This window comes from Alnus glutinosa, chromosome 13, assembly GCF_958979055.1.
Source record: "Alnus glutinosa chromosome 13, dhAlnGlut1.1, whole genome shotgun sequence".
NCBI lineage: Eukaryota > Viridiplantae > Streptophyta > Magnoliopsida > Fagales > Betulaceae > Alnus > Alnus glutinosa.
Genome location: NC_084898.1, coordinates 21,715,854 through 21,732,357, shown reverse-complemented (window position 1 = coordinate 21,732,357; position 16,504 = coordinate 21,715,854). Strand labels below are relative to the sequence as shown.

At 33.3% G+C, this 16,504-nt stretch overlaps 1 protein-coding gene across 2 annotated transcripts; it reads right to left on the bottom strand.

Annotated features, from left to right (window-relative positions):
• Positions 1 to 4,821: 4,821 nt before the first annotated feature.
• Positions 4,822 to 13,306, bottom strand: LOC133854443 (homeobox-leucine zipper protein HDG5). Of its 2 annotated transcripts, none has more exons than XM_062290650.1 (12): positions 13,166 to 13,306; positions 12,543 to 12,748; positions 12,244 to 12,404; positions 11,838 to 11,955; positions 11,008 to 11,199; positions 10,007 to 10,489; positions 9,370 to 9,474; positions 9,019 to 9,231; positions 8,185 to 8,353; positions 6,763 to 7,031; positions 6,578 to 6,673; positions 4,822 to 5,852 (listed from the first exon to the last, which is right to left on the bottom strand). In XM_062290650.1, exons 2-12 carry the CDS (start codon positions 12,675 to 12,677, stop codon positions 5,370 to 5,372), a joined length of 2,424 nt encoding a protein of 807 aa, XP_062146634.1. In that variant the 5' UTR covers positions 12,678 to 12,748; positions 13,166 to 13,306; the 3' UTR covers positions 4,822 to 5,369. The 2 variants fall into 2 exon arrangements, with proteins under 2 accessions (XP_062146634.1, XP_062146635.1); XM_062290651.1 differs by having other exon boundaries at positions 13,149 to 13,297.
• Positions 13,307 to 16,504: the final 3,198 nt, after the last annotated feature.

Below are 16,504 nucleotides of genomic sequence, written 5' to 3'. Positions count from 1 at the left end.
ATTATTGGGATCGGGATTTTAGCAATTTTTTGTTCGATTTACTAGCAATTCAGACAACATATTGTTAGAGAGCTACTCGAGCGGGTAATTTTCCTGTAAGCTCTTTCACACGTGTTGCCCAAATTGCTAAGAATTCAGACAAGATATTACTAAAAATCTGAACAGAAAATTACTGGAGAAAGCTAATGATGCTCTAAGCAGAATTTGACCTAAAACCTCCTTAATTATGTTTTGTCCAGAATAAACAAACATTGATGACAACGTTGTGGTTAGGCCATCCGTTTCAGGTTTGGGTAATAAGAACTTGGACTAGGCCTCGGCCCAAAAAGTAAAAGCATAGATCATCTCCAATTTCACCAATGGGGGAAAACTAGCCTATATATATATATATATAAGCAACTTGGCGCGTCGGATTTAACGCTAATGTTAGAATATTAATTTAAATGATTTAGTTTATTCTTTTAGATCAATTATATATTCCTCAATTTTAGTTAAATATTCTGTTTTGGATCTCGTTTGTTAAAGAATAATTTGAGCTCACACGTGAGGAAAGTGTTGAGAATATTAATTTAACTGATTAAGAGCCTGTTTCAGATTGCGTTGATTAATTTAAAAAATTACTTTTAGTACTTAAAAAGATATGCAAAGCAAGAATGAGACTGTTTGGTAAAAAAAAAAAAAAATCAAAAAGCTCAACACATTTTTTAAAAAAAGCTTGAAAATTATATATATATTCGAAAGCTCTTTGTGGATATAAAAGTTATATTTCCAACACAATCCCAAAAAGGCTCCAAATTTATCATTTCATACCAGTTTAAACTTCTTAACGCTTCTTCTTTCCTCCCACCAAAATAATAATTAGAAGAACATGTCAAGAGAACCACTTGCAAGGATACAAGATTAATTATGTCCTGCATAGACTTGTTAAGGGTCAATTATATTTAAATTAACAGTCTTAAGAAATGATCAAGGTTGTGACCAAAAAAAAAAAAAAAAAATTGTTAAATTATACACAAAACCATTCTAAAAGCCTATTTGAGGTTGTGTTTATAACTAGAAAACATTAAATTAAGTGTTACACACACATATATATATATCATTGATGGTAAAACTTTGTTTGTTTGTTGGTTGTTACGGTCTTGCTTTAGAGCAACTCCAACAATAAAATGTAAAATACATTATAAAATTATTTATTCTCTTCATCTACTTTATATTAAATATTATTTTTCATTATTTTTTTCTTATATTATTGCCAATGTGACCACTTGGAGAGGGGAGAGAGAAAATATTAAAAAAATGATCTAGTGTGCTACGGTGAATAACAATATTGTGCTATTCATTGTAGCACCAAATGTATTTTACGTTCCGTTTGTTTAGGTGTAAAATGTTTTTTGGAACATGTTACGTCAAAACAAACGGAACCTTTGCTAGCTTCTAACTAACATGCTGAAGGTGAAAAATAGGTAATATAAATTAATTTTAGCTATATATAGACATTTTACCTAATTTGTAGGACGTTTCACATTTGCAACTATATATAGAGGCTGAGATGTGACCTTCCAATTTTATAGGCTAATTAAGTGCCTTTTGGGATCAGGATCCTACACAATTATTTGTCCGAATTTGGACAGGTGATTGTAAGAGACTACTTATGAGACTTACCTGACTGGATAAGTGGTTGGACAGTCTAATTTTTATTTGGTTAGGTGGGTCTTATAAGTGGTCTCTCAAAATCACTTGCCTGATTTCTCTCAAATAATTATAGAGAATCATAATCGGTGCCTTTTGTGGATACTGTCTACGAGGCAGTTATACACGTTCTTTTGGGTCTTTTAAAAAGTACTCAATCAAAGGAGATGGGAGTAGTATTCACACATCAGAGAAATCCTTGCCTAGAGAGAGTGGAGCGATCTCAAAGAGTTTTATATTTTAATTTCATATTTAAAACTTGACTATATTATTATATTTTATAATAATGTATAGTTTTTCTAACAAATCAAACTATATATGTCTTTTCTTCTCACTTGGGTGGCAAAACCAGGAGATCTAAGAACTCACAAGGGCCTGAAGATAATATTCCTAACATACACGTACACCCTAAGATGGCCCGTCGGGCTCTCTAGCAGATGGGCCTTATGGACTCTCAATTGGGCTATGTTTGGGCCTGAGGAGCTCATGAGATAGACAGGCCTTATGAGCCTGTCGGAGCTGCATGTATATGAATTCAAAAGTTACTTCAAGATAGGAAGTAACTTGATATTTAGGATGGACGGGGCGAACTAGCATTTTAGGTTTTGGGGAAAAAACTAAAAAATAAAATAAAATTGAGGGATAAAAATTTGACTTTGAAAGAATTATAGAAGTAGTTAAAAAACAATAAAATAAAATAAAATAAAATAAAATTGGGGAAGACATTTTGGCTTGGGTTCTACCCCTAAGGATGATGGATAAAGATCCATATCAATTATCTGTCTGAATTACTAGCAATTTGGATAGATAATGTTAGAGACTATCTGTAGTGGCGGAGACAAAGGGGCGCCCACCCCACCTAAATGTCTGAAGTTTTTTATTTATTTATTTATTTTTTTAACAGATATCTAAAAAAAAAAAAATTACATTAAAAAGAAAAAAAAATATGCTGATGCTGATGCCCGCCCCACTTGCTTATAATAGAAGGAAAAAAAATTACATGGAAAAACCAACCGTTAAAGAAAAAAAGGCCTATTTTTTTGCAATCAGGAGAGAGAGAGAGGGGGAAAAAAAAAGGTCCAATTACAATACACAAACGATTTTGTTAAAAAAAAAAAAAGGGTACTTTATTTATCCACGGAAAAACCAATAGTCAAGGCTGATAAACACGATTTTGCTAAAAAAAAAAAAAAAAGTGATTTATTTCTTTGTAGACTCTATAACTCCCATATAGAAAAACCAACCATTACATGTTTGGGAACACAACGATTTTGTAAAAAATAAAATAAAATCATTGTCCATTCGGCGACTCTAGAATTCCCACAGAGAAAAAATCAACTATTAGAATTCAAGAACACAAATATATATATATATGTACGTGTGTGTGTGTGTGTATAAACAGACACAAACACACAAATCAACAGTCTCTTTCTAGCAATAGTTTCCCCAACAGTCAGAAAGTAGGAGACATATAACCACCACTATGAGCTCTCCTGCTTGACCACAACCAGCTCTCGCGTCAGCCTCTCCGCCTCCCCTTTCGAAAAACTCTCGTACCGTAAGCTTTCATTTATGTAAGAGGAAGAAAGAAGACGAACAAAAAGAGAAATAAGAAGAAGAGAGTAGCAAGTGGACGTTGGGGTTTGAGTTTGAGTGTTCGAATAGTCTAGCATCGAGCAGTGCGTGAAGTGGACTGAAGTGATGGAAACAGTAGAAAGCTGACAAGGAAGAAGGATCTAGAGGCTTAAGGCTATACAATCATTTCAAAATGGTATTAGTTTTATTAAATTGTATTCTTTTTTTTAGTAACTTTTCAATGTCATTTGTGGTTGTGTTAATAGCCACACTTTATTTATTTATTTATTTTTATAAAATAGTATTATATTATTTTTGTCAATAAAACTTAAATTAGCAAATTAATATTAAAGACATAATTACGTAAAACGGGTTATTGAAGTGTTATTATTCATAAACATAAACAGTACATTTTACATTTTTATAAAACAATATTGTTATTTTTTTTGTCAATAAAAACTTAAATTCCTAGATTAATATTAGGCGGATATAATGATTCTAGTCAATTATTAATTAACGGATTACTAATTATTAGGTAGGTCAAAAGTGTTATATTATCTTGTTATAAAATTAAGCTCATAAATCAGGTTCAATTATTCTCTAGGGTAAAATTTTTTATTTATAAATGTTAACTAAAAATAAAATTTTTTATTTATAAAATCTATTGGTGTGGTATGTTGTTTAGCAGTTAGCCTTTGTTCCTATTTGGATGTGCTCCAGCATTCCTCCTTTTTTTTTTTTTTTTTTTTTTTTTTTTTATTTAATCTCTTACTAGAGGGTTGTAACTTTGTTTTGATAGTTTATAGAGAATTAATTCATCCAAAAAAAAAAAAACTTTCATTTCTATTACTTAATAAATTTTAACTTTTATTTTTGTTCAAACTTTCATATTCGAATTCAATTTATTTATTTATTCTTTTGACATCAATGTGATTATAAATAATTTTATCAACTCTTCTTTTTTATTATAGTTTTTTATTATTTATTATTCTGATAAGAACAACATTGTCATTTATTTTTTTATTTATTTTTTACTTTTATACTTTGGGATTGGGCGAACTGGCCAAGTGACAAGTTTCATTAGAATTTTTGCCACTCTCAGTTATTTGTTATTGTTTGTTCTTTTTATTAAGACATTGTTTGTTGATTTGTTAGCTAGATTAATAGCTATCGAAATATGCTAATAATTTTATTAGAATATCATTAGAGTATGTGCCATTAGGCCATTAGTTGTTTAGTGTGAAAAGTCTTAACACTAATGGATAAATAAATTTTTAAGTTTTCCAAAACTCTTAGATTACAACATGAGCAAGTAAAAAACAATTGATACATTATTTTAATTCCGCCCTTATTAAGACAGATTTCTGGCTCCGCTATTGACTATATGTGACTCATTTGTTCCAATAAGTAACTAAACAACTCAAAATTTATTTAGACAAATAAATTTCATACGTGGTCTATCAAATTACTTGCAAACGGATTATTGCTGTGGATCCTACATCAATTTAAACACATGCATGAGAGAGAGAGAGAGAGAGAGAGAGAAGGGTATAAAAGTAAAGAAAAAAGAGTTAATGTGAATAAAAAAGCATTGAATTCATGGAGAACAAAAAAGCCGACAGACAAGCAGAAGTCAATACCCGAACCACCACCCTTGCTGACTGGTGAGGCCCATGCCCATCTCCTTTTCCACTTCAAACAAATTTAACTTATAAGCCTTACCAGAAAGCAAGGGTCTTATCTGGTGCGCTCTTGACTCCGCCTCAGGCCTTCACAACTAACAAATAACACCTACCACTTTCACTACTTACACTTATTTACCAAAACCCAACCTCGATCACCTATTTTATTTCACATTCCTACCCCTTTCTCTCTCACCAAATTAGCCACAATTCCCATGCACGAGCTCCTTTACCTGTCTGAATCGCCAGCAATTTGAGCAAGTAATATAAGAGAGTCTATATGTGACCCATTTGCCCGATGGGTAATTGAACGTACAGTCCAAAATTTATTTGGACAGATGATTAAGTTTCATATGATCAGCTCTATTGCATTACGTGCTCAAATTGCTAACAACTCGAATAAGTATGTTTGCCGCTTCTGAGCTATGGCTTGGGTGGTGCACTAGTGGGCTCACTGCAAGAACCTAAAACACTAGCATTCTCAGGGCAGCTGGCGGCGGCGGTGCTACTAAGAGCAGCAGTAATTTGGTGCACCGTGTTACACAGGTGGTTGTTGATGGCGGTGACACTGGAGAGGTCGAGCTTTGCTGATGGGATTGTGCTTGCAAGAACTTGGAGCACCACTGTGAGTAGACAGCCTGAAGAAGTAGGTGCATTAATGGAGTCTTCGGATGATGGGATTGGGTTACCGTCGCCGGAAATGTTAGCGGTGTCGCCAGTGGTGGATCCAGCTGGAACTACGACAAACCCAATGGGTAGAAGGGGAATGCAGGAGGGGTCCTCGCCGCTCATTGCGAGCTGGATGGAGTCCACGTCCATGGTGGTGTACGCAACGAGGCTCCCGGACTCGTCTGTGCAGCTCTCTTGCAGCATTAGTTCCACATGCTGCGATGAGTTGCTGGCTACCTGCAATGCATACAGATAAAGGATTTGGATCTTCATTTCGACACATACAATGAAAGTTCTATGTACGTATAAGAAAACTAAAAGATTACACAAGAAACAGTAATCATAGTAGTAAGTACTGTAGCAAGCAAGCAGAGCTATTCGTAAACATGTTGAGGGTCGGCTCGGAAACATGTTGAGGGTCGGCTCAGGATCGGTTCGTTTATTAAAAGAACAGAATTTAAACAAAAAATTCAAACTCGGCCCGTATAAGCTCGGTTTGACTCGATCATATAGGCTCGTATAACTTCTTTTTTATTATTTGTAACTTTGTAATGAGAATATGTTAAGTATTTATTTATTTATTTTAAAAAAGGAAAGAAAAGTTTTTTATAATGTAATAGATATAAGTTGAATTATTATTAATAACTAATAATTAATATTAATTTTTTTAAGAAAAAATTAAACAATTACGACATTTACTTTATATATAAAATGACTAAATTAATTGAGTACGTATCTCGTGAACAAACTCGAGATCGTTTGAAAAATAAATGAATAGATACAGTTTGAACAAATTATTTAATTTGGTGATAAGTTCAAATTCGGCTCGTGTTCCAAAAACATTAAATAAACCGAACTTGAACATTCAATTCTCAGCTCAATTCAATTACAACCCTATTAGTAAGAGATGGGATATTGAGAAAGAAACAGACAGTAATCTTTGTTAGAAGAAAAATGCTTACGTTGATGCGAAGAAGAGAAATGCAATTTCCTGGATGAGAGCCGTTTGCGATGTGAGCCACCTCATGCAAGGAATTCCCATTGGAGAGAACATCAAGCTGCATATATAGATATAACACAGTTAATGATATATAAAATTTATCTTCTGAAAAAACAAATTAAAAAAGTTTGCTAGTCTGAATTGAACCTGAGATCTACGCCGTTCATCTTTCAAGAGATCAAAGACATGGTAATGGGGGCATGGCAACCAAGTAGTGGAAACAGCAGAAAGAATGAGGCCGTAGGGTTGGCCAGGGTCGGTGATTTTCCTTGTAGTGATTCTGACTGTGTCATCTGGGGAATCTGATAGAGCCGTCCATATCAGCCCACTCGAAGTGCTGATGTTGATGCAGAAACTTCTTGTCATTCTTTGGGCCAACTTCATCAGGTTCTTTCGTGCTTCTGGAGAGGGTATCACTGTAGGCGGAAGCACCAGTACCCATTAAATAATTAAAACGTTTATTTAAATATTAGACAATATATTAATGAAAAGTTTGAAAGATATGTAATTGAGATGCTGATTAATTAAGTAGTACAAAAAGAGAACAAACAATTAATCTCTTTAAAAACTCATGTTATAGTATTTTAATGCGAAAAAAATTAAGCAACAAAATGTGACTTGTAAATTTAATTGTTTAGTAGCTGATGTGTTAATTAACTGCTATATGAACTGTCAGATCAATTTGTAAGGAACTTGTAGTAAAAGTTGTTGTACTTTTGGAATTACTTATGACACTACCATTTCACTATTTTAGACTAGTCATATTATAGACATATATGAACATATATTCAAACTACGCGCATATATAATTCTGAACAATTCGACTGATAAACGAATGCAATGCATACAATGATTTGTGTATATATTATAAACAAGACTAATTAATGCTATTTTAACAAACTATTATACGACTGTCATATAACTTAATGGTGTGGCAGTAAAAATCAACTTTTGAATCAGTACTCGTAAAAAAAAAAAATGCTTGCTTTTCATTACCACGTCTTCTCAATTGTATGTTAGTCGTATAGCAGACTACTAAATAATATTATTCTATAAACAATGCAGGAAATAACATGTCATATTTGCATATAAGACAAGTTGTGTGATCTCATAAAGTAGCGAATTAACATCAATGCTACATACGACACTCCCATTTCAAAGAGTTTGAATTTTTACTTTTATTTTTTGGAAAATATTTTCCTGAACTTCGACTCGATTTAAACTAACCTCTCAAAATTCAACAACTTTCAATTAAAATATTCAAATTTCTAATTTTTTTCTTTTTTTTTTGCAATGTGCCCTATTCATTAGGATTTGACTTTAAAAGGCTAATGAGACACTGTCACATTAGCACGGTTGAGATGGGAGCGCATTTCTCTTATTACAATCATGCATGCACAATTAGGTTATTTCATCCCGACTAGTGTTCAGTTACATGATGCAATGTGGACCAAATTTTGGCACTTATATTTGTATATATGCTTGCAATTTGTGTGGTGAGAGAGAGATGTGTATGTATATATATATATAATAGTGATCGAAGAAAGAGAAAAAAGAAAAGAAAAGAACCTCCAAGGTCGGATATATTTCGAGCCATGAGGCTTGCATCTCTCTCGCATTGTCGCTGCAATACAGCTAACCATCGTTGCGCTCCAAATGCCATCCCACTGTACACATACTCACTGAAAATCTGATGGACTGGTTTCTCCTCTACCTCTGCATGTTCTACCCACGTAACCTGCATGCATATATATATATGAAGGAAGCCTTACAATATATATAGCCAAGGAAATTTAATTTATGGGAAAACTTCACTTAATTACAACTATCGATCTTTTATCACATTTGCATTTATTTTCATAAGCTTTCAATTTTTATTTTATTTTATTTTTTTATCTCACTATTTTGTTAAATTCTAACGGAGTGGTGTTAAAATTTCTAAAATACCAATTTTTTAAGGAAAAAAAAAAAAAGAAGAGAAATATTGCAAGAACTTAAGCGTTGGTTAGGATTTAATGGAATTTGCAAAAATACAAATACTTGAATCTTTGAAATATATATATATATTTTAAAAAAATAAGGGTATTTTGAAAATTTTGACAGGATTTAACAGAAAATCTTAACGGAAATGTGAAATTAAAAAAAATTGAAAGATGAACAACTAAATTAACATTTTTTTAAGATATGATTGCAAAAGTGATCATGAACGATGAGGGGTGGTTTACACATTGGAAAAACCATCAATATATGAGACAAAAATAGACCATCTGCCAGATCGAACAAGTTGATGAGGTTGAAAGTGTTAAGGATGAAGTTCAAGAAAGAAAGGAGGAGAATGTTTGACAAAAATATACGTTCTTCTTTTTTATATATAGAGGTAAAAAAGAAGAACGTATATAGTACCCTTGAGTAGCCATTAGGCATATCTTGAATAAGACAGCCAGAGGGGCGTCTCTTGTATCTGGGGAAGGAAGGCTGAAGGTTGTCATGGAAGCTATCAATTGGAAAATCAACAATTGCCCATGTCCCCTCCTCGGCATTCTGCTGGCAATAACGAAGGAAATGAGCCTCACGGGTGGGTACCAATGGAGACAGAACCTGCAATTCTGCATACATCTGCCCAAACATATACACATATAATCGATGATCAATCTATTAATTAGATTCAAAATATATATAATTAAGGAGTAAGAACGTAATTAAGGTAGAATATCGATTTAAGGAGTACGTTGTAGCATTAATTAATTAGCATACCAGTTGAAGAGAGCCAGTTGCATGACCAGAATCACCTGACGACGATATAACTTGAATGGTTTTTGCTCTTGAAACAATTGAAGGAAACAACTCCATCCATTTATTCTGAAATATGAAGGGAGAAAAAGAAAAAAGAAAAAAGAAAAAAAACCGAATGAGACTGATACAAGCAAGCTAGCTTAATCAATTAGAAAACTTTTGAATAACAATCCAAATTAATTATATATCCATCCAAATTATAAAATATATTAAAGTATAATTTATTCCCGACAGAAATTTCCTACAAGCTAATCCATCATCTAAAAAAGTGACATGTGTCCCTTAACATGTAAGAAAATAACATGTGCTTCTCATATGCATGCTTAAAATACACATGATTTTTTAGAAGTTGGGTCACAAGATAGGAAAATAAATCAATTATGGATCCCCATAAAAGTGTTACTAAGTTGTTAATAAAAGAAATGATATCAATACATCTTATTTTTAAATCTACTATTGGATTTTTGGGTCGTGACTCACATTGAGTTTCACAGAGTCAACAATAAATTTGAAACTTGATTATATAGAAACTTGTGTAAAAAAATGTTTAAGAAATATATGTATATAATTTCTCTGTTAATAAATTAAAGGGACTTACAGCATCAAGGAAAGCATCGACCAAGGTGATGCTATTCATTATAACAACAGCAGTATCACGGCTGGCTTCCGTCCTGGACTCATTGGAGTTCTGCTTGAGGTTCAATGGCCACCGAAAGATCCGAGCATGCTCCTCAAAATTAAGCACTTCTCTTCCATTTTCACTGCTCCGGATCCAAAGAGACTCGGTTCCTCCTCTACACATCTTCACCAGTTCATCCACCGATGAAACGGCAAGCTCCATTGCCATTGACTTTTCCTCGTCCGATAATAGACTACTGACTTCAGAGAAGTGGGAAGTTTCCGACGGCATCAACATAGGCACAGGAATCATGTCTGTGCATGAAGCCATAGGGTCTGCGAAGTGCCGAGAATACATATTCATATCCAAATCCAACGAGAGGGGCATAAGCGAAGGAGCCGGTGGTAATGCTTCGATTGGCCGGCCAGCATATTGTGAAGCGAGACAACAAACACGTTCAAGCTGTAAAACGTACATATATTCCGATACATATATTCAAATTAATCAAACATTTACAAACTGAGTCTCATTTTCTGAATATTAAAGAAGAATGAAGTTAAAAAATGCCCCTTTAAGAAGGGAGATGTGTTTTATTAAAATGAGTCTCATTTTCTGAATATTAAAGAAGAATGAAGTTAAAAAATGACCTAATTTTGTTTGAAGTTGACTTTAATTATGTTTTCTAGCTAGCAGTGCATTTGTTAAATAAATCACCACTTAGGTAAAGAGTTTAAGTTGATGTGATTTAACATGGTGTCAAATCGATCACGAGGTCTTGAGCATGTTCAAACAATGTTTTCGTCGTTCACCTTTTAGTCCAATTAAATATTTTACGTGCTTGATATTATTTGTTAAAAAGGTGTTTGAGCTTGAGGGGAGTGCTAAAGTATTGATTTAATTTTTATTCATTTCTATCACGTTAAACTTTTCGGATAAGTAGTGATTTATTGACAATACGTACTAACAAACAACAATTATACCTCTTCTCTGAGGCGGGCATTTTCAAGGCGGATTTGCTGTTCGTCCAAGCCCATCTCCCCTCCAATCACACCCGGACCTCCACAATTAGGGCAGACAACATTGCTTAGCGCCCTCTGAAGCCGGAAATTCTCATTCTTTAGACCGTCATTCTCCGCTCTAAGTATCGCATTATCTGCCCGGTCTTGTTGTGCCTATCAACAAGTTCCAAATAATAACAAAAAAGAAGATTCGTATAAGCTTTATTTCTTTCTTTATTTATTTTTTTATGGTTAAAACCCTTGCAAACAATATATATTCTTATAAACCCTGGCCTAGAATTAATGAAACTTATTAACCATTGCAAAACCATTATCGATCTAATTAACCTACCTTAAAATCATGAGATATACCTTTTAAAGGGTATATCTCTTTACCCTTTAAAATAGTCTTGGGCCTGAAAATGTTGTGATGAATATAACATCTAAAAGGTGATCAAAAAGAGAGGAGAAAAAAAGAAAAAAGAAAATAGGAGGACTAAAACCCTAGTGGCATAGCATTTACTATTGAGAGCTCTTTGGGAAGCACATGTACAGGTAGGGTTTAATTGCGCACATTAATGGAATACAGACTGTGGACAAAAGAAAACTGAGAGGAAAAAAGTCTCCCAGAGTAAATAATGTTACTTCCTCTTGCCGTTTAGGGCTTAAAAGTTGTGGGTGTGGATAAAACGCGCTTCCTTGGGAAACGTGCTTGGCTAAGTCTGAAGGGTTGGCTCATTTTTAGGGTTGCCAATATGCCATTGAAAATGAAAGCTCTTAAATGGGATTTTGAGGAGTGCTAACGTGCGCACCTTCATCTGGGTTCGCCGGTTTTGGAACCAGAACTTCACCTGCCGTGGCTTCAGGCCAAGGTCTTGGCTGAGTTTCATCCTCTGCTTGTCATCTGGGTGTGGACATTCCTTAAACAAACTGTGTTCAAGAAACATTTACTTGTCATCAGAATGGTATCAGAGAAAATTGAAAGATTTTTTCAAAAACGAGAAATGATGTTAAACATACTGCTATATGACTGTCAAGATGACATGACAATTAAAATTATTAATTTTTCTATTTTACGAAGCTCTTGTGTTGATCATATATAAGATTAATTTTTACTGTTATGTTATTCTTACAGTTATAGCAGTATGCTAAATAAAATTAATATTTATTGTTTCTGTGTAATTTGTTTGTGGGATGAGAGAGAGAGGAGTAATGTACGCTTCCATTTCTTGGATCTGGCGAGAGGTGTGGCGGTGGTAGCGTTTCTTCTTGGGAGGCTGTTCACTTTCTTGCTCGTTCCCTGACTTTTCTTCAACTTGTTCACTCCCAGACCCACTCTCCATCTCATCCTTCCCTATCAGAAGCCCGCTTTCTTCTTTCTGCAAAAAGAAATAGGAAGTGAATAATGAAAACAGGATTTGAAGTCCCGAGCGCCTCTAATCTGCACCAAATTCACCATTACATATATCTTGGAATCAAAGGGAATGCAAAGAAGATATATATAGTGAAGAACTTACAGCAATCATGGGAGGGAAAGTCTGGAAAGGCATGAAGTTGAAGTTAGGGTTTTGGATCGGCGACGATGAAAAAAGGGTTTCTGAGGAAACTACTTTTCCTCCCATGGTTGACATTACTTGACAATCCCCATACATTGTCGTTCACTTCCTAAATATATAAAATATATATACTTCTAGCTATAGTCTTCTCTCCACTTGAACCTGACCTGTTTTCATCAACAAATTACAAAAAAAATTCCTTAGATCAGAATTTTTGTGGGAATTACACCACGAATTTGAAGCAAAATGCGAAATCCTGAAGTAAACATTGACATGCAGTACTTCATGATCACAACTAGAACAACATGAAAAACCCCACAAAACAAGACTAAAACTTAGTGAAAGCTCCAGATTTGTAACATTAAAACAGAAGGACAAAGCTCCAAAATTTGTCAAAAGAACAGAAACAGGTAAAAATACAAGACAAAATTAAATTCTGGGTCATTTAATTTTGTTTGAGTTCCAAAACCGCCATGAAAAAAAGAATAAAAGAATAAAAGAAGAGCAAGAAAATTTAAGACAATTTAAGAACAAGAAGAAGAATACAACGGTGAGAGTAAATACTACCGGCCACCTCAACCCACCAGTGTCGGTGTTCTTTGGAAAGCAGACAAACTTAGGAAGAAACACAGAAAGAAAAATCTCTCAGCTTTGCCTCTTGATCATCTTCTATCTGACACTAACACACACACACGCACTCTCTCTCCGACTTTTTCTTCTTCTTCTTCTTTTTTTTTTCTCTCTCTACAATTTCTCTGTACTATCTCTCTGCCATAAATCGGTAATTTATTGATTTACTGGGCGTGGTAAATGCGGATTGACAAAAACCGACCAAACGCCCACTTACCCAGTCGGGCTGTTTCCACAACACGTGTCCGTTTCTCTATGGAAAGCCACGCGTTTCTCTTCTCTCACCCAAGTCAAACATTTCCACCTTCACTACCCCACGCGCTCGACCCTCCCGTGTATTCACTGCGAGGTTTAACTTGTCCATGTGGTCCACTTGCGGCCTTTTGACCGCGTGAGTTGGTAATTTAGGTTTTTATTATTGAGAGTAAATTTTGACTCAGAAAGAGTCAAAGGATCGTGGCCGTCCATTCGTGGGATGTGGGACCAGAGAAAATCTAGAACTTTTGTCTCTCGCTTATCTATCAGACGTAATGCATGGTTGTAGGTCACCCGCAGGATGAGGTGACTTTAATTGGGTTTGACTCTTCTCAGTAAATCCCAGGCTTTCAGTTTCTCTTGGGTCGACGTTAAAAAACTGTTTGAAATTATAATTTATAGCTAGCGGAGTCGGACAAAGATTTTGTTGTTTTGGAATTTATATATATTTAATTTGTTGCATATATGTGAAATTAGGTCTTTAATTTAATTTATTAATTAATTAGGGTAGGTGCGTCTAATTTTAAGGCCAGGTCCTTAATTTATGACCTTAAAATTAGGTGTGAGTAAGTGGTATATATGAGATTTATTACTTTCGAATGTAGAATAATAATTATGGGAAAGTAGCTGGCACGTGATATGAAATTTGGCTTTTTTTTTTTTTTTTTTTTTGGTGGAGTTGGAAGAGGTTTATACGTAAATAGTCAAGAAATATGCATGGTAGATGGGTGGATATATAGTATAAAGTTTATTTAGACAGAGGATCATATATGAGCTCTATCTCTTACATTAATTACTTACTCAAATTGCTAAAATTTTAAGAAAATAATTGTTGTGAATTCCAATCCATAATTATGAGAGACCATATATATGCATGTGTTGGATGTAATAGAATTGAAATGGAGCGAATTTGTTTCACAGTTTTGGTCTTGTTTTAATTTGTTTGGTTGTATCTAATTAATCTAATTGTGAACATCAGGGTTGTACAAGTGATTGTGGTTTGGCGACTATTGAATTTTAGCAGCCACAACTGTTGCGCTTAAGCGGTTACTTGTTATTTTATAACTGGCGGTCAGCAGTTATTAAATCTAATGACTGGCGGTTGATAATCACTTTTTCTATGTGGACTTTTGGGCTTTTGGGCTTTTTTTAATTTTGATTTTTTATTTATTTAAGAAAAATGGCTTATCAAATAAGTAATTGAAAGAATCTAGCTATGTCGTAACCATTGACAAAGGTACTATAATCCTCAATTCTCGGTAAAATTAAACAATATATACCAAGAAAAATGTAAAGCATTATATATATTCATATACATTAATTAATGAACTTGAAAAAAGAAAATGGTATAAATTGCATAACAAGCTTACCAATTCAAATACCCATTTGGCATATGAGATTTCCATCAAACCCCCTAAATTTGTTACCTTAAGAGATGAACTGTAGGACCTTGAGAAAAATTGAATAAGACACTGGAATCTTAGATTTAAAGGTTCAAAGGTAGTGATTTGAATTTTTTGCAGATTTTAAGATATTGATAATAAATTGTGATCCCAAGTATAATCTTTGCTTGTTATCAAAGAGAATAAAAATTTTAGAGCGGATGAAAGATTTTTTATTTTTTTTTTAATAAAATTAAATACATCACTTTGTGTATCGAAGTTATTTCTTTTATATTAAATATATAGTATAAATATTTTTATTATTTGTATATAATGGTAGGCGGTTAGCGGTTATTAACTGTCTACTCCTACCCCTAAAAGCAGTTATGCGGTTATAAGCGGTTACTGGTTACGAGGCGGTTATAGCCGTCCCGTTTGTATAGCCCTAATGAATGTAGTGTCATATATATATATATATTATATTAATTGAATGTATGAAATCAAATTTAGACGACTTGAAATGGAGAAAATCCTTCGAGATATAATTTGAATAAATGATTTTTTTTTATCATCTAATGTATATATGTTGTACAGCAAATAAAAATGTACAAGTCTCTATAATTTGGGATGGCACTCAATTTGATATTTATTTGATTTTCATAGATCATAATCACACTATTCATATGATTATGGGTTGAGTAATGATTCAACACCACTCAAACATGCAACTTTTTACCACCTTACCTATATGGCAAGGTAATCTTTCACCTTAATTTATTTTTAAAAAGGAAAATGTTAGATTTACAACACCAACACAACAAGTGCACAATAATCCCTCACATGAGAGTGAACCCTAGTGTGTAGGATTCACACTCATGTAAGGGATTGTTGTGCACTTGTGATGGTATAGTGTAGGAATCAAATCCCTTTTAAAAAATAAAAAAACTTAAAAAGTAGTGAGAGACCACCTTACTACATAGATAAAATGGTGAAAAATTATATCTTTAAATAATGGTGAAGCATCACTCTTTTAGGTTCCATCAATAGCTATCACAAGTACTACTAGTTGCGTATATATGTGAAAGAAAAGGAGAGAAACGTTATAGATTCTCTTTCATTTTTAATGTGAGGAATTAATGTAGGCCATGTAGGCCATTCTTTATTTCGTTTTTGGCTTATCAAAATTTCCTTCTAAAATAGACGAGATTTGACTTTTCCAATTTGTGAAGAGAATTGGTTAGTGTATTCCTTTTTGGCTAACAAAGATATTTAATTTTGCTTAAAAAAAATATATTTAATTTTGGCAGTATGTGGATAAAATAAGTTTTTTTTTTTTTTTTTTTTTTTTTTTTTTTTTTTTTTTTTGTCCCATCTAAGTTGTCTTTTCAACATTTGAGATTTGGAGAGAAAGTTCATTAAAAGAGTGAAAGATACTTCAAATATATTTTTCTTTCTTTATTTGCTGCTTTGTTTATTAACCAAACAATCTCAAACAATAAAGTTTCTTTCCTTCAATTTATTTTGGACAGAAGTTCCTACCACTAGTTCAATAAAGCGATATATGTTTTTATTTTTATTTTTATTTATGTTATTAAAAAAATATGTGAAAAATATGTGCTATTAAAAAATATGTGTACTTTACATATCATTTTATTA

What these genes read in the sequence shown, in the direction of transcription:
- LOC133854443 (XM_062290650.1), bottom strand. Translation starts at nt 12,677, where the DNA reads ATGTATGGGGATTGTCAAGTAATGTCAACCATGGGAGGAAAAGTAGTT. An exon ending in AAATATATCCGACCTTGGAG is followed by an intron (nt 7,032 to 8,184) that starts GTTCTTTTCTTT and finishes TTCCGCCTACAG; the next exon opens with TGATACCCTCTCCAGAAGCA. An exon ending in TTTCTCTTCTTCGCATCAAC is followed by an intron (nt 5,853 to 6,577) that starts GTAAGCATTTTT and finishes TATGCATTGCAG; the next exon opens with GTAGCCAGCAACTCATCGCA.